The following is a 24,232-nucleotide window of genomic DNA, read 5'->3' on the forward strand; positions in this document are numbered from 1 at the left end:
TTCATCCTCACAACTTGACTCACAATATGAGTAGTATAATTAGGCTCATTGTACAGACATGAAAACTGAGGCCGAGAGAGTTTAAGTCATGTAGCAAGTAAGAGCCAGAGCTGAAACAGGGACCCACTTCTAGCTTTCAATCTCGAGCACCCAACTACCAGGCCACTCAGAGGCGCACCTGAGTGCTTTCTCTGCCCTGTGGATGCTGCTGCCTTCTGCTGAAATGAACAAGTCCTGCAAACTGGAGAGTTGGGACTCGCCTGCCTGGCTGCCCAGTGACAGTTCTAGACTGGCTGTAACTGGGTGCCTGGAGAGCCAGGGCCTGGGGAGACGGGCAACTGTTGGAAAGGGGAAAGCCCCTGGGCACTCAGCCCCCTAAGTGCCCACAAGAGGCAATCTCGCTGCAGTCATCACCGCTTCCAAGGAAACAGCGGGAACTTGGGCACAGTGTCCTGCTCATCATCTCTGGGGCATCAGCTGGTTGCCCAGGCAACGGTGCATCTGGCTGGTGAGATGAACCGACCCTGGTGCCAGTCTCCCAGCTGGGTACCACATCCTACCTGGCACTTAGGGCTTGCCGCACCCTTGGCAAATCCAATCACCACATGCATGCGTCTGACTGCATGAAAAAATCGTGTGTGACTGCTTTTCTCACCGAGCTCTGGGCTCCTGGGAGCCTTGTCTGTTTCTTGACTGTTCTGTGCAATGACTGGAACTACTCAGGGTGCATGGAAGATGCTTTCAGTGTTTGTAAAAGGAGGAGAATATAAATCAGAAATAATGGCCAACATGTATGAAGTGCTTCCGCTGTGCCAGGCACTGCACCGCATCCTCTGACCCCCCCAGTGCTCCTCCAAAGTTCCCGTGCGCAGGACCCAGCGGGGAGGCCCAGGGTCTGCACTTCTAAGTAGCTTCCAGATAAGAATGATGCTCTTGAACTCTAACACACATGCCTCGTTTACTACTCCCTACGAGGCAGACATTTACTGTTTCCCATGATCCACGGCAGAAGGGGGCACTGAGGGATTAATACCTTGCTTGGGGTCACACAGCTGGTGGTTGAACTATGTTCCCCCAAATGATATGTCCAAGTCCTAACCTACGGTATCTGTGAATGTGACTTTCTTTGGAAATAGTCTCTGCAGATGCCATCAAGTTAAGATGAGGTCATGCTGAATTAGGGTGAGCCCCTAATCTAACCCCTGGTACCGTATAAAAAGGCCATGTGAAGACACACACATATGCAAGGATGAGAAGGCCATGGGAAGAGGCAGGCAGAGCTTAGAGGGACGCATTTACCAGTCAGGGAACGCCAGCATTTGTAGCAACCACCAGGAGCTGGAAGGGGCAAAGAAAAGACCCTCCCTGAGGGTCTCTGGAGGGAACATGGCCCTGCTGACACCTTGATGCTGGATCTCTGGTCCCTGCAACTGTGATAGAATGAATGTCTGCTGTTCTAAGCCACCCAGTTGCAATGATTTGTTACAGCAGCTGCAGAGTCTATACAGATGGTAAGCTGCAGAGGATGGAAGGACCCTAGGAACCTGGCCCCTAATCGCCCCACTGCTCTGCTTCAGCTCGTGCAGGTGCAGCGGGGGCCCTCTGGGGCTGCGGGTGAGAAGGCTCACAGGGGCCCTGCTCTCCACAGCTCTCCCAGCTCATCCTCATTTTGGAGCTTGCTGGGTTTTCTCTTCCTGAAGGAGACCTAAACCCCACCCTCATCTCTTTCCTACTCCCTCAGGGGGCAGGAATGCTGACGTCCACTCGCCATGCCTATTACCAGAATGCACAGGCCCCCGTCCTTCACGGCCTCAGGACAGGCTGGGCAGAGATGCCTGCACCGTCAGTGATGTTGGGAGGAGCCACCTGGTCACTCAGGGAAGCTCCAGGGGACCTCCCAGGAGAATTCAGATGGGACGTCAGCACAGGGCTGGCTTAGGGTCCCTGACAAAGAGGGGTCATGAGGGAGTCTCCAGCTCAGAGCAAGTGGAGCTCCCTTTCTTTTTATGAGGGTCACACATCAGCCCACAGCAACCCCCATCACGCCAGCTGACGACCTAGGGCTTCCTACAGCCGGGTGAACTACATGCCCGTCCCAAACTACTTCAGGTTCTCAGTCCTGGCTGCACATCAAAACCCCCGGACGGAGGGGGCTTAACATTCCAATAACAGAGTCCAACCCCAGGCCAATCTCATCAGGTGGCTGTTGGCGGGGGGGGGGGGGGGGGGGGGGGCTAGGCATCTGTATTTTAGGGGCCATTGGTTCATTTTAAAGTATATTTATTTAAACACCAATGTTCATAGCAGCATTTTTCACAAGCGCCAAAAGGTGGAAGCAACTCAAGTATCTAAAAAGAGATGCATGGATGGACAGATGTGGTCTGTCCACGCAATGAAGCATTTATTCAGCCATGTAAAGGAAGGAAACTCCGACACATGCTACAACAACATGGATGAACCTTGAGGACATCATGCTAAGTGAAATAACACAGTCACAAAAAGACAAATACTGTATGATTCCACTTACATGAGGGACCTAGAGTAGTCACATTCAAAGAGATAAAAAGTAGAACGGTGGGTGCCCAGACTGGGGGAGGGGGATGCTAGTGTTGAATGGGGACAGAGTTTCACTTTGGGAAGATGAACACATTGTGGAGATGACGGTGGTGGTGGTTACACAATAATATGAATGTTATTTAATCATGATGAAACAGGTAAACTTCATGTTATGTGTATTTTACCACACTAAAGGAAGTATATTTATTTATTTTTTTGTTAATCCTCACCCGAGGATATTTTTCCACTGATTTTCAGATAGAGTGGAAGTGGGAAAGAGAGATAGAAAGAGAAAGAGAGAGAGAGAGACATCAATGAGAGGCACATCGATTGGTTGCCTCCCGCACAACCCTGACTGGGGCCGGGGATCAAACCTGCAACCCATGTACATGCTCTTGACCAGAAATCGAACCAGCGACCCTTCAGTCCTCGGGCCGACAATCTAACCTCTGAGCCAAACCAGCCAGGGCTAACGGACGTCTATTTAAACCCCGCCGGTGATTGGAGCGTGCAGCCAGGGGTCAGCCCTGCCGGTCCAGTCTAGGGGGCAGGTCAACCCTCACGGTACAGATGGAACCATCACATAGAGCGGTACAGTAATGCACTCTGGGTCAAAGCCACCTGTCTGAACCAGGGCCCATCCTCAGTGTTACCTCATTGTCCTGAGTCATAGTATAGCCCCAGACCCGCTCTCCGCATCTGGAAATGCTGTCCTGTCTCCACATGGCCCTACCCCCAGGGAGGCTATTTCTCCCAGTAGCCCCCTGCTATGGAATACCATTGACCGTGCCCGGGACGGGGCTGCGTGCGCCTTCCAGCCTGGTCACAGCACTCAAGGGAGGCTGGGGGTTCCCAGTCCTGCACTCAGCACACCCACCACCACACACCCACTGCCCTTTGCTCACTCACCTCCCCCACCAGCCTGTCCACTCCTGGAGACACAGAGGCTCAGGCAAGGCCCTGTTCTGGCTCCGAAGTGTGTGCAGTAGAGAAACTGAGAATGGGGCACATCTGCACCCAAGTTTCTGTGCTGCTAAGCCTCAGGCAAATGATATCACCTCCCTGAACCTCAGTTCCCTCATCTGTAAATGGGCTGAGAGTAGCACTGCCTCTTGCAGCAGATGACAAGGTTAAATGTGGTATTTCATGTTGAATGTCCTGCCCTTTGTGGCTGCTCAATGAATGGTAGCTACTGAGCTCAGTAAGACATTGATTAACGACAGTTAGCCTCTGAGAAACCATAAAGGTGACTAGAGACCCCGCAACCGCCCATCAATAGAGAAATGCTTAAAGGAACCATGGCCCACATGGTTCAGTGTAATTGTATTGAGCAGTGAGAAAGAGTGAAGGGAGCTCAAAGGTCTGCCATGGATTCCAGCCCCACCATACACTAAGTGTAGAAGCAAACCACACATGTGCATACGTGTACACGTTTGCATGCACGGACTGCACATATATGGATCTAACACATAGGGTGGGGGGAGGGCAGGACAAGGGTCAGGCTGTGGCAGCTGTCTTCCCGGGAGAGGGAAGTAGCTTGAGGGGGACAGGGGCGGGGCAAGGAGGAGCTTCAGCGTCATCTACAATGTTTCACATTAAAGGTGCAGAAACCACATCCATGTACTGTGAGTTTAATTTTTTTTTTTTTTTTTTTTTTTTTTTTTTTATCCTCACCCGAGGACATTTTTCCATTTTTTGTTCAGGTAGAGTGGGAGGGAGAGAGAGGAACAGAGAGAGAGAGAGAAACATCGATGTGAAAGGAACACATCGAGTGGCTGCCACCCGCACAACCGACCAGGGCCGGGGACAAACTGCAACCAAGGTACGCGCCCTTAGCGGGAACCGAACCCGGGTCTCTCAGAACCGCAGGCCGACGCTCTAACCGCTGAGCCAAACCGGCCAGGGCAGTTTAATTAAAAAGAAATAAAGAAATCCCCAAAGATTTCAATTTCTGTTCCTTCCAATTGGTCAGAATACTACCTTCTTAGAAAGAGGTGAAGGGTAGCTGAGATCGTATTATTTTTGACTTCTGAGTGAAATAATACATGTTCATTGATAAACTAGAATCGTGCCGAACAGTGTCAGGGAAGAGAGCAAAGGGCACGAGAACTCTGTCATGTGGGCTCTTGGCCCGCACATCTGTATGTTGGTGACCATCTTTTCATGGAGTCTCTTTCTGTGTATACACACTCACATACATACATTCATACACACACACACCAGTATAACAGTGTGCATAATTTAGTCCATCTCATACACGTTGGCTTTTTTTAACTGCACCCCCAAATCCATGCTAATACTACAACATATATCGGGGTCCAATAACAAACATTTTCTCTGAAGGGCTAGATCATAAATATTCCAGGCTTTTCCGGCCGCACTGCTGTTGCGGCATGAATGGGTGGGGCTGGTCCCCATAAAACCCCTTATTTAGAAAAATAGGCGGTGGGCTGGGCAGTTAGCTGACCTCTGGTATCTATCAGCTCAGATCTTTCTCCGCAGCCATATGTAATCAAACGCAAATGGACAGAGATTTGTTTTGCCCTCAGTTTTCTTGCTTAGTTCCCCATCTTGTTTTTTAAAAAGGCCTCTCATTACACCCAGGTCTCTGCATCTTGTTTTTCTTCTCGAACACCTGGTGGAAGTCGATCCATATCAATTAGTGTAGATTTTCCCACGCTGTGTGTTTTTGTAAGCCACCCTACATACCCTTGGGCAGAGAGAGCACGTACATTTAGAACATGAAAACCGAGCAGGCAGATGTCCACCCCCTGCCCTCAGCCCCTGTGCAAACCTCTCTGGCAGCTGCTTTAGACGCTGTTACCACCCTGCCTCCATGCCCGGGCCCCGCTCCTGGCCCCGCTCTTCCTCAGGGGCCACTGTCTGCCCTGAGCTAGCCCCTCGGTCCAGCGCATACCCCCAGGGTCCACAAGAACAGCGCCCACACGTCCTCCCCAGTCTCTCAAACATCCAGAGACTTGCTCTGCCTCACCTTAATTATAAATGTGACACAGGCACTCACACCTGAGGTGTGGTTGAGATCCCACCTTTACGACATTCTCTTTAAGAAGATCCTATGATTTTTCAGTGACATCACTGGGGCCGGGAGCCCCAAGCAGAACCTGACCTAATACTAAAGACCGCAGTGGAGACCTCATTAATCATGCACAGGAAATGCCATTCTCTGAAGAAGCCCCCCTGCAACCCACCAAATACATCTGAAAAATGCAAATACTGTACCAGAGGCTGCTCTTCCTCTGCCATGTGGGAGGGGTCGGCCCCCAGTGGGTTCGCTCTCCTGAGACTCAGAGACCAGCACAGGGCTGTTTCTTCTGGGCCAGATAAAGGAAAATCTCTATCCCAAATAAGGAGTTCCCGCTGGGCCTCAAGCCGGTAGCATATCAACGGGAGCCTCTGCTGTTTATTTGACTAAGAACTTTATCTAGAGCTCCCAGTACTTCCAAGGACATCTGATCTGCTCATCCCTTTGTCAGGGGAGCCTCCATTCCCTGTCTGGTACCTCCCCTGGGCTCCAGCCATGGCTCCTCTACAAAGGGCCTCAATTCATGAGCACCCTGGACGAGGGTCCAGTTCTCTGATAACTTCGTTTACGGTTGATCCCCAGAGTGTGCAGCCAGGCAGGGAGCGATGGTGCGCTTGAATCTAGGGTAAGGTGTCCTCCTGCCTTCCTGGGTAGGGGACTGTGGAGAGGCAGGTTTTATACCGGGGCTGCTCCCTCCTTGCTGAGGAAGGCCCCTCAGTCACACTGAGAACTCCCTGGAGTCCAGGGGGAGTCCAAAGGAGAACCTGCGAGCAGAACCTGGAGGGTGTTCACTGTGGTTACCTGCATAAACGGAGGCGATGCTGGCAGGGTAATTCTAAAGCTGATGACTTCAGCCATTCATGCTCCATCTCAGTTTGAAAGGGACCCAGCAACAGAGCCTACAGGACACAGAAGGAGGCCTGTGCTCCAGCACATGGAAACTTTTTAAAATTTTATTTTATTTTTGTTCCAGATGTTTCTTTTTTACCCCATTGACATCCTCCTCCCCTCCCCGCCACCCCGTCCACGGCTTTGTTGTCCATTTCCACTGGTTATGCGTACATGCATGTAAGTTCTGTGGTTTATCTCTTCCCTCCCCTCACCACCCCCTCTTATAAGGGTTGTCAGTCTGTACCCTACTTCCACGTCTCTGGGTCTACCCCATTCCTCAGACTGTTATGTTCATTATATTCCACAAATAAGTGAGATCATGTGGTATTTGTCTTTTTCTGCTTGGTTTGTTTCACTCAGGATAATACTCTCCAGGTCCTTCCATGTTGTCTCAAAGGATAAGAGATCTTTCTTTCTTACAGCTGCATAGTGCTCCATTGTGTATATGTACCACAGCTTTTATTTTTTATCCTCACCCGAGGACATCCTTCCATTTTTTGTTCAGGTAGACTGGGAGGGAGAGAGAGGAACAGAGAGAGAGAGAGAAACATCGATGCGAAAGGAACACATCGAGTGGCTGCCACCCGTACAACCGACCAGGGCCGGGGACAAACTGCAACCGAGGTACGCGCCCTTAGCGGGAACCGAACCCGGGTCTCTCAGGACCGCAGGCCGACGCTCTAACCGCTGAGCCAAACCAGCCAGGGCTGTACCACAGCTTTTTTATCCATTCGTCTACTGATGGACACTTGGGCTGTTTCCAGATCTTAGCTATTGTAAATAGCGCTGCAATGAACATGGGGATACATATATTCTTTCTGATTGGTGTTTCAGGCTTCTTAGGGTATATTCCTAGAAGTGAGATCACCGGGTCAAATGGCAATTCAATTTTTAATTTTTTGAAGTAACACCATAATGTTTTCCACAGTGGCTGCACCAGTGAATTCCCACCAGCAGTGTACTAGAGTCCCCTTTTCTCCACACTCTCGCCAACACTTGTTGTTTGATACTTTGTTGATGGTGGCCATTCTGACAGGTGTGAGGTGATACCTCATTGTTGTTTTAATTTGCATCTCTCTCATTATTAGTGATGTTGAGCATTTCTTCATATGTCTCTTGGACATTTGTAGTCCTGTTTGGAGAGGTGTCTATTCAGCTCTTCTGCCCATTTTTTAATTGGGTTCTTTGTCTTCCTTTTCTTGAGCTGTATGAGCACTCTATATATTTTGGAAATTAACCCCTTATCTGATGTATCACTGGCAATGATGCTCTCCCATACAGGGGGATGCCTCTCCATTTTTATGGTTGTTTCTTTTGCATGCAGAAGCTTTTTAGTTTGATGTAGTCCCATGCGATATTTTCTCCTTTGTTTCTGTTGCCTTAGGTGATGTATCAGTGAAAATTCTGCTGCGTATGATGTCTGAAATTTTGTTGGCTACATTTTCTTTTAGGATTTTTATGGATTCACAAGTCACATTTAAGTCTTTTATTCATTTTGAGTTTATTTTTGTGTATGGTGTAAGTGGATGGTCTAGTTTCACTTTTTGCATGTAGCTTTCCAATTTTCCCAACACCATTTATTAAAGAGGCTGTCTTTACTCAATTGTATGCTCTTGCCTCCTTTGTTAAATATTAATTGAGCATAATGTCTTGGGTCCATTTCTGGGTTCTCTGTTCTATTCCACTGGTCTATATGCCTGTTCTTGTGCCAGTACCAGGCTGCTTTGATAACAGTGGCTTTGTAGTATAACCTGATATCTGGTACTGTGATCCCACCTACTTTGTCCTTCTTTTTCAAGATTGCTGTTGCTATTCGGGGTCTTTTTAGGTTCCATATGAACTTCTTTTTTTGTTTTTTATCCTCACCCGAGGATATTTTTCCATTTTTTGTACAGATAGAGTAGGAGGGAGAGAGATGAAGGGAGAGAAAGAGAGAAACATCGAAGCGAAAGGACACATTGAGTGGCCGCCACCCGCACGACCAACCAGGGCCGGGGACAAACTGCAACCGAAGTACGTGCCCTTAGCGGGAACTGAACCCGGGTCTGTCCAGACAGCAGGCCGACGCTCTAACCGCTGAGCCAAACCGGCTAGGGCCCATATGAACTTTTGAAGTATTTGTTCTAGTTCTGTGAAATATGTCGTTGGTATTTTGATGGGGATTGCATTGAATCTATAGACTGCTTTGGGCAATATGGACATTTTAATGATGTTAATTCTTCCAATCCATGAACAAGGTATGTGCTTCCACTCTTTTATATCTTCCTCTATTTCTTTTTCCAATGTTCTGTAGTTTTCTGCAACTAAAACTTGGTTAAGTTTATTCCTAGGTATCTTAATTTTTTTTTTTGCCATGATGATAAGTGGGATTGTTTTTTCAGTTTCTCTTTCTGTGAGTTCACCATTGGTGTATAAGAATGCCGTCAATTTCTTAACGTTAATTTTGTATCCTGCTACTTTGCCAAATTCATTTATTAAGTCTAGTAGGTTTTTGATGGAGTCTTTAGGGTTTTCTATGTATAATATCATGTCATCTGCACATAATGACAGTTTCACTTCCTCCTTTCCAATTTGGATCCCTTTTATTTTTTCTTCATGTCTGATTGCTGTGGCTAAGACTTCCAGTACTATGTTAACTAAGAGTGGCGAAAGTGGGCATCCCTGTCTTGTTCCTGTTTTTAAGGGAAATGCTTTTAGTTTCTGCCCACTGAGTATGATGTTGGGTGTAGGTCTTTCATATATGGCCTTTATTATGTCGAGATATGATCCCTCTATTCCCAAATTGCTGACTTTTTATCAGAAATGGATGCTAGATTTTGTCGAATGCTTTTTCAGTGTCTAATGATATGATCATGTGGTTTTTATTCTTCATTTTATTTATGTGGTGTATCACATTTATTGATTTGCGAATATTGTACCAGCCTTGTATCCCTGGGATGAATCCCACTAGGTCATGGTGAATAATTTTTTTGATGTATTGCTGGATCCGATTTGCTAGTATTTTGTTCAGGATTTTATTCATCAGGAATATTGGTCTGTAGTTTTCTTTCTTTGTAGTGTCTTTTTCTGGTTTTGGAATTAGAATTATGCTGGCTTCATAAAACGAGTTTGGAAGTCTTCCTTCTTCTTGAATTTTTTGAAATAGTTTAAGGAGAATGGGTATTAGTTCTTCATTGAATGTTCGGTTAAAACTCCCCTGTGAAGCTACCTGGACCTGGGCTTTTGTTTACTGGGAGAGTCTTGATTACCTCTTCAATTTCCTTAGTTGTTATTGGTCTGTTCAAGTTTTCTATCTCTTCCCCGTCCAGTTTTGGGAGACCGTGTTTCTAGAAATTTGTCCATTTTGCTTAGATGGTCGAATTTGTTGCCATATAATTGTTCATAGTAGTTAACGATCTTTTGTATTTCTGTGGTGTCAGTTGTTACTTCTCCTCTTTCATTTCTGATTTATTGTATTTGGGTTCTCTCTCTTTGTTTCTTGGAGAGTCTAGCTAAGGGTCCATCAATCTTGCTTATCTTTTCAAAAAACCAGCTCTTTGTTTCACTGATCCTTTGAATTGTTTTTTTTGGTCTCTATGTCATTTAGTTCTGCTCTGATCTTTACTATTTCCTTCCTTCTACTTGCTCTGGGGTTTTCTTTTTGTTTGCTTTCTAGTTCTTTAAGTTGTGAGGTTAGATAGTCTGTTAGAAATTTTTCTTGTTTCTTGAGGTAGGCCTGTAATGCTATGAACTTCCCTCTCAGAACTGCTTTCGCTGCATCTTATAGATTTTGTGTTGTTGTGTGTTCATTTTCATTGGTTTCTAGGAAGTTTTTAATTTCTTCCTTGATCTCCTCGGTAAACCATTCATTGTTTAATAACATGCCATTTAGCCTCCATGTGTTCAAATGTCTTTGCATGTTCTAGTTGAAATTGATTTCTAGTTTCATGCCATTGTGATCTGAGAAGACGCTTGATATGATTTCAATCTTCTTGAACTTGTAGAGGTTTAGTTTGTGTCCTAACATGTGGTCTATCTTTGAGAACGTCCCATGCGCACTTGAGAAGAACATGAATTCACTCGTTTTGGGGTGTAATTCTCTGTAGATATCTATTAAATCCATTTGGTCTAGTGGTTCATTTAGAGTCTCTGTTAATTTTTTTGTCTACAAGATCTATCCAGTGATGTCAGTGGGGTGTTGAAGTCCCCTGCTATGATTGTATTGCTGTTGATTTCTCCTTTGAAGTCCTTCAGAAGATTTTAAATATGTTTTGGTGCTCCTATATTGGGTACATATATGTTTATCAAGGTTGTATCTTCCTGTTGGATAGATCCTTTCAATATTATGTAGTGGCCTTTTTTGTCTCTAGTTATGGCCTTCATTTTGAAATCTATTTTATCAGATGAGTATTGCTACCCCAGCTTTTTTCCTTCTCTGTTTACTTGGAAGATTTTTTTCCATCCCTTCACTTTCAACCTATGTGAGTCTTTTGTTGTGAGGTGGGTCTCTTGTAAACAACATATAGATGAGTCATGCTTTCTTATCCAATTAGCTACTCTGTCTTTTTATCAGAGCATTCAATCCATTTATATTTAAGGTGACTATTGATATGTACTTATTTGCTGCCATTTTTGTTTAGTTTGCTTATATTTTTCTTCCTATTTCTTCTACTAATTACCAGTCCTTTTAACATTTCTTGCAGTGCTGGTTTGGTGCTAATGTATTCCCTTAGCCTTTTTTTTTTTTTTATCTGGGAAACTCTTTATTTGACCTTCTATTTTGAATGATAGCCTTGCTGGGTATAGTAGTCTTGGATTCAGATCCTTGTTTTTCATGACCTTGATTACTTCATGCCATTCCCTTCTGGCCTGTAGTGTTTCTGTTGAGAAGTCAGCGGAGAGCCTTATGGGGTTTCCTTTGTAGGTAACCTGCTGCTTATCTCTTGCTGCTTTTAGGATTCTCTCTTTGTCTTTAATTTTTGGCATTTTAATTACAATGTGTCTTGGTGTGGGCCTGTTTGGGTTCTTCTTCCTTGGGGCTCTCTGTGCTTCTTGAACTTGAATGCCTTCTTTTCACCAAATTAGGGAAGTTTTCTGTTACAATTTTTTTTTAATATATTCTCTAATCCTTGCTCATTTTCTTCCTTTTCGGGGACTCCTATGATACGAATATTATTATGTTTCCAGTTGTCCCACAGTTCTCTTAAGCTGTCTTCCTGTTTTTTAATTGTTTTTTCTTTTCGTTTTTCTGATTGGGTGATTTTTTTCTACCCTGTCTTCTAATTCACTGATCCAGTCCTCAGCTTCCTCTACTCTGCTATTTAGACCTTCCAATGTGTTCTTTATTTCTCATATGTCATTCTTCATTTCTTCTTGGTGGTCTTTAATTTCCAATTGGTTGATTTTCAACATTTCTATGTCTTTACTCATGGTGTTGATGTCCTTACTCATGCTGTTGAGCTTCCTCAACATCATGGCTCCGAATTCTAGCTCTGTTAACATGCTTAACTGCTCCTCATTTATCTCATCTTCGGTGGAGGTCTCTTGTTCTTTCATTTGGCATTTGCTTGTTTCACCATTTTGGCTATCATAGTGGGCTTCAAAGCCTGCCAAATTTTCCCTGTCGGTGTTGGTGTTATGCTGTTTGTGGCTCCCTCTCCTGGGTTTGGATGCGTGAGGGAGGACCAACATTAAACACCACTGTCAAGTCTTACTTTCCTGGTTAGAGCTCCTAGCCCAGGAATGGTTCAGTTATCCTCTAGCTTTTGCCTGGAAGTTATCAGTAGCATGGGGACTTTTTAATGTAAGAGTCAGTTTTCTCGTCTGTAAAATGGGGATATAATTCTCACCTCTCAGGGACACTGTGTGGCCTACATAGAAAATACAGATGAAAAGCTGCAGGAGCTCAATAAATGTCTATTGCTCTCTCTTCAAACTATCACAGTGGCTCTTCACCTGGGGTGTGTAACAGAGTCACCCCGAGGGCATGTAAAATACAGCCTGGTGCACTCCCCGCCCCCACCTTCAAGTTTATGAGACAAAGATTTGTGTTTCTAGTAGGTTCCTGGGCCATGTAGATGCTGCTGGTCTGGGAACCCCACTTTGAGAACCACTGAGCTGTGGGTTCAAAACCCTGGGTCCACTTGGTAGGGAGGCCTGGGAGGGGATGGGAACCACCCTAGATGGAAAGTTTAATGCAGACACTGACAAAATCTTTAAGAGCTGACAGATGCCAACGGGTGGGTCAAGTCTGCCATCTTTGGCCAATGCTGAGTTGGCCCCCTCCCACGCGTGCTTTTTGGGTTCCATGAGGTTGCTCCTGGACATCTGTTCCAGCCCAGAAATCCGATTCAGCCCATTCTGCCAAAGGGTCTCTTCCAAGCACCTGGCTGGCCCAGCCCCCTCCTAGCATCTAACCCTAACCCTAGCTTCCCACCACCACCATCAGAAGGCTCAATCAGGGGAGTTTCAGGTCCCTCAAAAGGGGCTCTCTGTCCACTTCAGGGCTTTCTGCAAAACTCAGCAAGTTCTAAGAAGGCACCAGGGTCTACCAGGAAGCAAGACTATGGCAGTTCTGCCCTTGTCTCCGGGTGAATTGGCCTCTTCAAACACCTTTCCACCCCAAGAGTTGAGCTGCTGCTCCACTGGGTATTTTCTCATCACTGGGTGAGGCGAGGACCTAACTCCTCTGTGGGGACAGGCACTGCTCTTTTTGGAGTCTCTGTTTGGCTTTGTCTCCGAGCCAACAGGCGGGCAGGAGCCTCAGGACAAATACAGAGGGGCAGACCAACTTCCCCTCCAGGGCTGGACCCCTGCCACGGCCCCACCCAAACACTGACCAGCACCCCCGTCTCAGCGGTACACTGCCCACCACCCAGCTCCGAAAGGGACCTACTGCAGACTTCTGTAGAACAAAAAGCCTTGCTAGGCAAGATACTGCCTCATATTTATGTTTTAAAGACTTCTTTAAAGAGAGAGAAAGAGAAAAAAATTCTGCCTTAAAGGGCAGAAAACAAGTTCACCCACAAACTGTTTACGTGAAAAAACTTCCTTGTATGGTTCAGTGACTCATCAGCCCCCATCAAAGCATGCGTGGGATGACACACGAAAGCTCTGGTCCCCCCTTCCCTGTCTGAAAAAAAAGCAACTACCCACAGTACATTTCTTTCTCAGCCATCTGAAGAGCCCCTGTCATACACTATTCCTGAGGCCCAGGGAAGGCCTGGCACAGGAGGTGTGGGGTATCTAGGAGGTCCCCCAGCCCAAGGCTGGACCTCTGGCAGTATTGGGGAAGCCCTGGCTGGGGCAGGGGGTGCAGGGAAAGGTTTCAGGTCCCGGGAACAGGGCATAGACCCAGTTCCTCCACGGTGTCCTGGGGCAGCTCATTCCACCTGGGCACCCTGACTCTAGGTTCTTAAAAAAGTGGGGATGGTTAGAGGGACCCAAAGGGTGAGGATCAAGCAGCAAAGCACCACTCGCTGCCTCTAGCCCTTCGATGGTAGGGGCTCCATAAATGCTGCCCTTTTCCTCAGAAACTCAGTTTCCCCATCTGGACAGCAGTTTTACTGAAAGGTGGAAAGTCCCCCCCAGCTCGAGACTTGTCTGAATGGAATAGTACAAGAGCATAAAAAGGAACGAAGGAGACCTGTCATGGAGAGCTCACCTCCAGATGTAATTAAAGGTGCAGATGCAGGAACACCGCAGTGCGGGCAATGAAATCTGTGTGGTGTTGAAAAAGGAACAGCCATAAAATCCTTAGGAAAGGCCCCGTGGGGCGCTAACTGGACTGCCTTTGGGGGAATGGATGTGGGGGAGGAGACTGTGCCTTGTATACCTGTCTCTACTTCTTAGAATTACCACACACGTGCATAACTTTCAGTTGTCTTAAATGTTAACAGAGATGTGCTATCTGGGGGAGGGAGGAGGAGGGGTTAACTGGAAAGGGGGCCTGAGGGACTTTTCTGGGGTGATAGGAATTTGGGTGGTGGTTATTCAGGTGAACACAACAGTCAAAACTCACCACATCCAACAGTTAAGATGTGTGCATGTTGTTACGTGTAAATTATAAATTGGTATTTTAACACAGCGTTAGCAGAGGTGCATGGAGAGTGGGAATTTTGTAAGTTCTCCTTGTCATTTTCAGGGTTAAAAGAAAACCTTAATAAATGATTTTTAAATGCCCTGTGCCTTAGGATTCACACACTGCTGGTGGGTGTGTAATTAGCATGACCACTTTGGAAAACACTGGGCAGCACCCATTACAGGGGACCCTATGCCTGCCCTAGGGTCTATGCTCATTAGGGTGTGGACATCCGTTCACCAAAAGGCATAATGACTGCATTGGTAATAGCCAGCCTGGAAATATCGATCCGTACCAGAATGAGCAAATTCATAACCTATTCATCCAATAGAACATCACACAGCAAAGCAAATGGATACATGGTTGCTGCACACGAGAGCAGATAAACCTCATGAACATGATTTTGAGCCAAAGGAGCCAGGCACAAAAGAGTTCAGCCTGTATGACTAAGGTTCAGACACAGGAAAACAGATCGATGGTGCTAGAAGGCAGGAGGGTGGTTTCCTGGGGTGGGGTTGGTGTGGGAGCACAGGGACTGGGGTGGGTGTGGGGCTCCTCGAAGTTAGTCATGCTCTGTGTCTTGATCTGGGTGCCAGTTACCTTGGTTCAATTCTGTGAGAATTCATCCAGCATTGTTCTTTGGATCTATACACTCTTCTCTCTATATGTTATCCTTTAATGAAAGTTTATTTAAAAGGAAAAAAGCAGATCAAAATGCCCCATGTCTGTTGCAAAGAGAGCGTCAGTTGGGGAAAGGCCTGACGCCTGCCCGAGGCTCCCGCGTCTGTGGCTCGCAGATGGGACCCCAGCCTACAGCTCCGCCCTCTCCAGGCCCACAGGGGTGCCACCTCCTGCCAGCAGGAGGCTGGGTTCACGGACCCACACCGTGGTTCTGGCTGTGCACCGCGGACAAGCCCTTTGCCCTCTCTGCTTCTCCTTCAAGATACGTTTAACCGAACTCGGACAAGGCTGTAGAGATCACACACGCGTGCCCCCAGCACAGCACCTGGCATCAGTAGGCACCTAGTAACTGTTCTCTCTGTCCGCAGTGAAGCAAGCTCACGAGAGCGTGAGCTCCCCAAACTGCCCTGCCCTCTGCCACTTGCTAGTTTCAATCCCTGAAGCCTCTCTTGTTGATGGTAACAGGGTCCCTGCTGACACACCCGGGCATGAGCGGTGGCTGGAGCCCGTTGCCTTCCCGGGGGACCGGCGCCTGAGCCCTGTGGTCGTCTCGGTCCCACTGAGCGTACGTGCTCACGGGGCCTGGCTGCACTCACCTCCGCAAGGGCTCTGCTCTCGGGGCTTGGTGCCACCACCAGCTGTACCTCCTGCCGAGGCCCCTCCAGAAATCTTGGCCTGTGGTGGGCCCCCTGCCTCGTGGGAAAGCCCCTCCTGTCACAGAGCTCCGCTGAATCCCTTGATCCCCTCCTGGGCGGTCAAAAGCCCTCTGACCTAGTGCCAGAAGTTAATCTCGATGGAACTCCTGCCTTTTCGAGCGGGGTGAACCCGACCTGAGGCTGGGCCCAGAGCACTGAGGCCCCCCCATCCTCGTCCTGCGTCCCTGCTTCCCCTTCCTTCTCGGAGGCAGGACAGTGACTCTCAGGACCACACGGCTAGGAGGTCACAAAAGCAGGGGTGGTGGCCAGTTTTTACTCCCTCTGTCAACTCAGGTGGGCCTGCAGGGGCTACGCTGAGAGTTCTGTCTCAGGGAGAGGGCAGGGGTTGACCAGTGATGCCTGCCACGGGCTCGCCGGGGTCCGTGGGCCAGGAGCTCGCACTGCCTTTCTTCTGGGGCTGCTTCCAGAACCTTTCTACACAAAGGGAAACAGGGTCCCTAGTCATTAAAGAATAGGGTTAATTAACATCGATCCAACTGTCACACGCAGGTGCTGCTCTAAGATCTTCAAGCTACTAACCACTTAATTGTCACACGAACCTCATGAGCTTGGTCTTGTTGTGAACCCCATTTTATTTAGAAGGAAAAGGGAGCCCAGAGAGGAACATAAGCGGCCCAGGGTCCCACTACCAGTAGTGGTCGTGGAGCTGGGATGTGAACCCAGGCAGTTTGGTCCAGAGTTCTCACCCTTAGGCATTGCAAAAATTATTCTTTGGGAGCACACTGGAGCCACCCCAAAACTCCCCACCTCTACTCAACAACCACTGTTCTGGAAATGTACCCTAACTGAGGGGTCCAGAAGAAGCAACGGCTTTGGTATGGGGACAGTCGATCTGCATGATCTGTGATGAGGAGGACGGGACAGCCCGAGTGCCCGTGGAGGCTCGTGCCAAGGCGGACGAAACTGCAAGGACAGCTGCGGGAGGGCAGGCAGTCTCCGGGCGGGGCTGGAAGGAACAGAGTGGGTGCTGCCCTTGCTGTGGCTGTAAAGATGTTTCATGATCACTGCGAAATGCAGAGGAAGAGAGTGGGAGGCAGACAGAGAGGAGGCGGTGCGAGGCCACCAGGGAAGTGGCAGGTGGGTGAAACAGGGGCCACCGTCTTCCCTCCAGGCAAAGGGACGTCCTGGCGAGAGCAGGACGCCTGGCCAGGAGCTGCACAGGAGGGCGGCGGCCCGGTGCCAGCCAGGGAAAGTCAGAAGCAAGGCTAGCCTGGCACACAGAGCCTCGGTGCGGAGTTTGGGACACGGCGATGCAGTGTGTTTGGGGCAGATGGGGAAGAGGGGTGACGAGCTTGACCTTCTCAGGCTGGGACAGGTGGTCTGACAGCGTGCTGTGCCACACGCAGGGCAGGTTAGGGCAATCAGCCCTTACCCCTGATGAGCGGGGCATTGCCAAGTCAGAGGTTAATTCACATAATCCTCCCGGTGACGCCAGTGAGACTTAGAGAGAAATGTAAAGCCCTCATGAAATGCCTCCCTAAACAAAAATACCCAGGCCCTAAACATGCAAGTCACAGAAAGGAAGGGGGCCGAGGGAGGGTCAGGAAATGCAAGCTCACAGGCACGAGGAGCGCCTGGTGTGTGCGTGGGTGTGGGCGCTCACACAAGTGCGCAGGTGGCAGCCGAGTGCCCAGTGGTGAAGATCCCAGGTTCTGAAATCAGTAGAACTTGAGTTCAAACCCAAGCTCGGCCATCTGATAGTTGTATAACCTTGGGCAAGTGGCTTAACCTCTCAGCCTCAGTCTCCAAATCTGTGAAACGGGGAAATGGAAGGACGAGGTCCCTCCTTAGGGTTGTGAGGATTCACCAGGAGCGAGCGCCCATCGGTGGTGATGGCCCCTACTGGCCTGTGTCAGGTCATGTGTGCTGGGGCATGCCAGCTCAGAGGGCTTGCACTGGGGAGAGAAAGTTCTCTAGGGCCACAGCTGCGGGAGTAGAAGCGGCTCCTCCCCAGGAGGAAAGGCCCCGGCCCAAAAGGGGAGAGAGGGATGGGCCCAGGAGGAAGGTTGATGGCGCCCACTAGAAGGTCCCACCCTTCCCCCAGACGCTCCCCCTCAGGGAAAGGGCATCGGCTCAAGGGCCTTTTGCTCCTCTGACCTGTTCCCCAGGAATCTTGCACCAGCTGGGGCCCCTCTGCCTGTGTAGTACTAGGGGTGAGGGGGGGCCCGATGAGAGAGAACCTAGGCTCCCAGCCCCCATGGTCTTCGCCTCTGTGGCTCTGCACCTGCCAACTGGGGACCCGATGGCTGCCGACCCTCAGTGGGGCTCGGGGTTTAGGAGGGCTCACCCAGGGCCTGAGGTGGGAGCAAGGCTGTGACATCCTGAGGAGCCAGCTGTCCTTGGTAATGTTCTCTGTCCCCTTAGATTCTTGGTCTCCTCATCTATGAGATGCGGTAGCAAGACCTTGCAAGGCTGTTATGAGAGTAAGGGAGCCACAGTGCCCAAGGTGCCAGGCACAGCGCTGCTCAAACCCCTAAGAAACACCCATGGCCCACAATGGGCGGGGCCTCCTCAGGACAGACTTCCCCCCATGCGGGGACACAGGACGGCTGGGAAGGGGCTGCTCCCACCCGCCCACGCACAGGACACACACCAAGGATGCGTGCAATGATGGGCCCACAGCCCTGGCTCCTGCGGGCTCCTTTCAAAATGCTTCACAAATAACAGGGCAGCCCATCCTTACAATGGACCCAGTGAGCAGGTACTAGTATTATCCCCATTGCACAGAGGAGAAAACTGAGGCCCAAATAAACACACTCCAATGCACTCCTAACACGATCACCCGTTCACACTCACACACACACTCTCACACACGAACCCCACATTCTTTTTCATCCCCCTACTCTGCACAGTAGAGGGACAGAGCCCCGGACGGGTGACGCAAGGCTGTGGCTGTCCCAGAGGCTTGGGAAACCCCGCTCGGGAGGAGGCAGCGTGGCCCAGGCAGATGGCCAGAGGGACGCAAACCCGGGCTGGGATTTTCCCAGAGCCGAGCGCATTCCTCTGCCTGGCAGCCGAGGGCCAGCCCGTCTCACGCGGTCTGCTCCTCGTCCCGGCACTCGGGCTCAGCCCCTGGGACTGTTCTGGGACCTCCCAGGGGACAGAATCAGTTCAGCTTCCAAGGCTGTCGGGCTACGGGCTGAAGAACCCCTGTCGGAAGTGAAAAGGGTTTTTCAGAGCCGGAGCACCAGAAGGGCTGAGCCGGCGGCGGTGCGGAGCAGGTGTACCTCGCTTCTTGGGGTCCCTCTATCGGCTTGGTGCCTGTCTCCTACCCGCGGGCAGTCAGGGCCTGTTGCCTCGAACCCTGAACACAGAAACAGGACAGTTTCCCCACAGCTTTGCACACACACACACCCTGCCCTCACAAGGAACTCATTCTTGGCTTGTCACACAAACCAGGCTGTCCCCTCATGGTCTTTAACATGGACAGACCTGTCCCCTCACAGCCCCGTGTACACAGACAGGACTGTCCCCTCACGGCCTGTGTCCCCTCACAGCTGTCTATACCTGGGCCTCTCCCCTCGAACCCTGGATAGAGACACAGGCTGGTCTTCTCACAGCTTTGCACACACCCTGGCCTCACAGCCTGGAACACACGCTTGGCCTTGTCACACAAACCAGGCTGTCCCCTCATGGCCTTGTACACAGACAGGCCTGTCCCCTCATGGCCCTGTACACAAAGGCTGGTCCCCTCATGGCCTTGTACACACGGACCGGCCTGTCTCCTCATGGCCCTGTACACAAAGGCTGGTCCCCTCAACACACGGACCGGCCTGTCTCCACAGGACCTGGTCTCCAGGGTGCATCTGAGTCAGAAGTGAGGCCTCATTAACTCAGTACAACTGTTTATGCTGCCCTACCCCCAGGAATTGGCCCCAGGGGCTGAGCCACCCAAACCAAACAGGCTGGCCTCCCCAAGGAGATGGGGGGCAGCGTGCTCTGCTCCGGTGGATGCTGGGAGGGCCGGAGCTGCCATCACGCCGCCCAGAGTAACCTCACTGCACCTCCTTCCGGGGACCAGCGATGCTGCTTGTCCTGCAGGGCTCCGAGGCTGGGAGGCTGGGAGGCAGAGCACAGCGGCCAGAAGGGAGTCCTGGGGGCTGGGACGCTGTGGGTCATACCCACGTCCCTTTCGAGTGGCCTGGAGCAAGTAACTCAAATTTCCTCACACTGAGATGAGATGATGCTCAAAACACAGTGCCCGTGCTGAGGAAACACCCCAAATGGCTGGTGACGGACGGCAGGTGAGGGCACGAGAACACCTGGAGCTCTGAGCGCGGCCATCAGAACAGCGGGGCTGCTGGGCGGATGGGGCGAGATGGGCAAGAGCACACGTGGCCGCTCTGCCTGCTCTGGGCTCACCTCGCAGCACAGTGTAAGGCAGATGCCCAGCGGCTCTTCCCCACCTTCCTGCCTCGCTGCCCCCTAAGGAGCCATTTAGACATCCCCGGACCCCACATGCCCTCCTGCCTTTGAATTTAAATACTAAAAAATGAGATTCGGTTGGACAGGGCCGAACTTTGGACAGCCACATACTACTGTAATAACTTAACCAACCAGTTCTGGCCTCCTTGGGAGCAACCACCCCTGTTGAGGATGCCCAAGAGATACCAGGACAACCTGATGAAAACGAACCAGTGGGAACACAGGATTCAGAGGGGACAGTCTTTACAAAGGGAAGAATGTATTCTCTGTGAACTGCAGCTACAACATGCAAATACAGACTGGTGTAGGGAGAAGCCAAAAACAACATTTTCGAAAATTCAAAAACTCAAGCTGAGGTTGTAGGATTTCTCTGGACCGCAGGCCGACGCTCGAACCGCTGAGCCAAAGCAGCCAGGGCGGTTGTAGGATTTCTAAAGACCTTAATTTTGATGTTCTACTGATTTTTATTTTTCAGTTAAAGATATAGGGAAACAAAGAGGAAAGAAAAGAAAAAACCCAAATGGTTGACTGTCAAAATGAAGTGGAGTGGCCGTATCAAGAGAAGCAGGACACATCCTGAGTGGGCTGCAGAGTCCAAAGCTCAGGCACAGCTGGATTAAGCAGAAGGCTGGATAGACTTACAGATCTGTACTGAAATCCGCTGTGTGACTACAGGCAAGTCACTAGCCCTCTCTGAGCCTCTCGGCTCCCTCATTTGCTGAAGGACAGCCATCAGGAAAGCACCCAGCCATGCTTGGTACGTTGTGGGTTCTCAGTCACTGCATCTGAATGAGCGAGCACTTGCTAGAATCTGTGCAGACCACAGGAAGAGTAAGCTACAGAACCAGGACTTGAATCCAGGACTCTAAGTTGACTTTACCAGCCGGCAGTGCTTCCAAAATGCCTGTTTCATTGCCATTTAAACGAAGGAGACCACGCCTCTTCCAGTCTCACCAAAACCGGGTGGCAAAGGGCTGCAGGAATGAAATCAAGTTGCTGACACAGATTCCACTGCCACCTGGTGGCAGCGTACCTAAAGTGGGGGGGGGACGACACACAACTGTCCCTTTGGGTGTTGAATGACCCTTTCACAGGGGTCGCCTAAAACATAACAGTAGCAAAATTACAGTTATGAAGTAGCAACGAAAATAATTTTAGTGTTGGGGTCACCACAACATGAGGAACTGTATTAAAGGGTCGTGGCATTAGGAAGGTTGAGAACTACTTGTCTAAAGAAACAACCAGCATCTTACACATCCTGAGACACAATCACATGCTATACAGTGAGAACAAAAGTCGTCACCCACCATGCCCTGGCAAAAGGGGCACACATGGCCAGATGCTCGCTGGTTCTTTGACACTCTGACTTGGGTTTCTTTCTTCCTTCTTCTTTAAATAACTGATTAAATTTAACTACCATAAACAAACCAACCACCACCAAAACGGAGCACAGACATCCAGGCCTTCGTGAGACCTGCCAGAAGCCCATGGACCCCGAATTCTGTACTTGTTCAATCAACTGCCTGAACACCACACGCCATCGTTGACGTGGGAATGTGTGCGTTTCAAGCTTGTCACTTTCAGATCCTCTTTCCAGCCAGTCAGGCTCCTGAGATCCAACTTTCTACGCCCACCATCCCTCATCCCTTGTAGCTGCGTAATATTCACAAATTTCACAAGCCCTGCCTTTTAGGTGTTGACATAAATCATCACTGTTGAAAAATATGTTGTCCAGGGCAGGGCAGAAAGCAGAGCTCTGTGGAACCCCACTGAAGACAGCCCTGCCCTGGACACTGATCTCGGCCCCCTATCCACTGAGGCGTTTCCCCAGCCTGCCAGGTACTCTCTGCGCTGCCCTGAGCCAGGAAAAGCAAGGCGACCACTTAGAGAGGGCCCACATGGGAAACACGCACAGAGGACAAAGGGGGGGACTGTGCCAGGCAAACGGCCTCCGCCTCCAGAGAGCCCCTGACCACCGCCATCCCTGGTCCTTCCCTCACTCTTGCCTGCCCTGGCATCTAGCCCCAGCGGCCCCACAGGTCCTGCCGCGGGTCCTGCCTGTGCTGGGCACCTGGCGGCAGAGGACCAGGCCTGCGGGACCACCTCCCCGGGACTGGAACTGCCAGCAGTGCCCGTTGACTCCCTTTCAGCTGCCACCGGGGCTTCCCACCTACATCCGGACACGCAGGTATGGGGAAATGGAGGTTTGAACCCGGCCCCAGGCCCTTCCGAAGGCGAGGAGCGGGGCTCCGGGCTAGCCCCACCTTCCCCATACGTGAAATGGGAGCAGGGTGATGATCAGCTGCAAGGCGGAGGCGAGGGGGGGACAGGACGGGCCTAGCTGCAAGCCCCGCACCCCGCAGGGCTCGGCGAGCCGGTCCTTCCCCTTCCAGCCCCTCCTGGGGACGCACGCCCAGCCTGAGACTGTCCCCCAGCAGCAAGGCCAGAGGACCCGCAGCTGTCGGGGGAACGGAGAGGAGGGGCCCTCTTTGGGACCAGGAATGTAATTTTCCGGGGTTGTATTTCCGTCCTCCACCTGGCTGTGACGACAGCCCCTCCAGAGGCACGAGAGGAATTCTGAGTTCCCTTGGTCATCCCGAGATGGCACATGGCCTTAAACCCTGCACCGGGCCAGCCGCTCGCCCTCGTGGCTCTCCAGCTTACAGTACAGATGACAGCTCAGGACATGCGCCGGTCATTCCAGCCATACCCTGCTGGCTCCGTGCCTACGGCCCGTCACAGCTTGTTCTAAACTAGAAAACCAGAAGGCAGAGCGACAGGGAGGCGGGGCCCGAGGGGAAGCTGCCTGAGCCACAGAGCAGGGCGAGGACTCCCCAGAGGGCTGGGGGACCCTCCTCAGCTGATCTGGCCCCTGCATTTTGAAGGTGACCAGGAGAGGACTAATTTCCCTCTGTGAGGAAGGCTCTGGACCACCTACGCAGAGCTAGAACGGGGACATTAGGACGGAGAACCGGGTCCCTCATGGGAACGCAGCTGGGCTCCCGAATCTCTGGTAAACTGACCTTTGGTGCCGCCTTTGGAAGTTACTTTCCAGACAGCATGGGGAGCCCCTGCAGTCCTGCCTCCCCAGCCCCTCGGGCAGCCCTGCTCGGAGAGCAAGCGGCCCTACATCCTTGTGGGGACAGGTGCACCACTGGAAGGCTATGGGCAGAGCCGAGGGCCCACGGGGCAGGGGAGGAGAGATCTGCCTTCATGCCTCTGGGCACAGCAGTGCGGAGGCCAGACAGAGGCGCAAACCAAGGAGCACCCGAGTCGGGACTTACCTTCCACTGCAGAGAATGGAACCACTGGTCCCGCAGGTAGCTGTTGGCAGCCTGCAACGAGAAGAACAGGACGCGAGGTCTGGTCACAGACGCAGCATTTCACAGGCCAGCACACGAGCCCAGCCTGTCTGTCCGACAGGCTCCGCTCTGTGACCCCAACAACCTTGTGACAGGGATTCACAAGCTGAACCCTTTGGACACAAAACCAAAATAGAAGTGATAACCAGGGTGACTGTTCTGAAATAAGACCTCGTGACCTCGTATGCTTATTTTGCTGGGTAGGAGTGGCTGCAGACACTGGTGGCCGGGAGAACTTCAACTGCACACGTGTCTGGACTTGTATTCAGGATCACGGGGGGCCCAGATGAAGGGGAAAGTGGCAGGTGGCAGAATGACGACGGTGGGAGCTGTCTGGGTGCCTCCTTTGCACCAAGCGCTGCTCAGGCACCTGGCGGTTATCACCCACACATTCTGTCATTGGCCCACACAACAGCTCTGCGAGGTGGGTGACACGATGCCCATTTCACAGGGAGAAAACTGAGACCCTCAGATATTACATCAACCAAGCACACTCCAG

General features: G+C 50.6%; 1 protein-coding gene across 2 annotated transcripts in view; it reads right to left on the bottom strand.

Moving 5' to 3' along the window:
* Positions 1-24,232, bottom strand: part of LOC118639029 (c-Maf inducing protein) — a 250,187-nt gene that overhangs the window by 61,610 nt on the left and 164,345 nt on the right. The window contains exon 3 of one of the 2 annotated variants that reach the window (XM_036275195.1): positions 23,656-23,706. In XM_036275195.1, the coding sequence (XP_036131088.1) occupies positions 23,656-23,706 (51 nt within the window). Of the gene's footprint in view, positions 1-5,796; positions 6,060-23,655; positions 23,707-24,232 lie in introns of those variants that run through there. The other variant, XM_036275196.1, reaches the window with a different exon arrangement.

This window comes from Molossus molossus, unplaced genomic scaffold (genome assembly GCF_014108415.1).
Source record: "Molossus molossus isolate mMolMol1 unplaced genomic scaffold, mMolMol1.p scaffold_m16_p_21, whole genome shotgun sequence".
In the NCBI taxonomy this organism is placed as follows: Eukaryota; Metazoa; Chordata; class Mammalia; order Chiroptera; family Molossidae; genus Molossus; species Molossus molossus.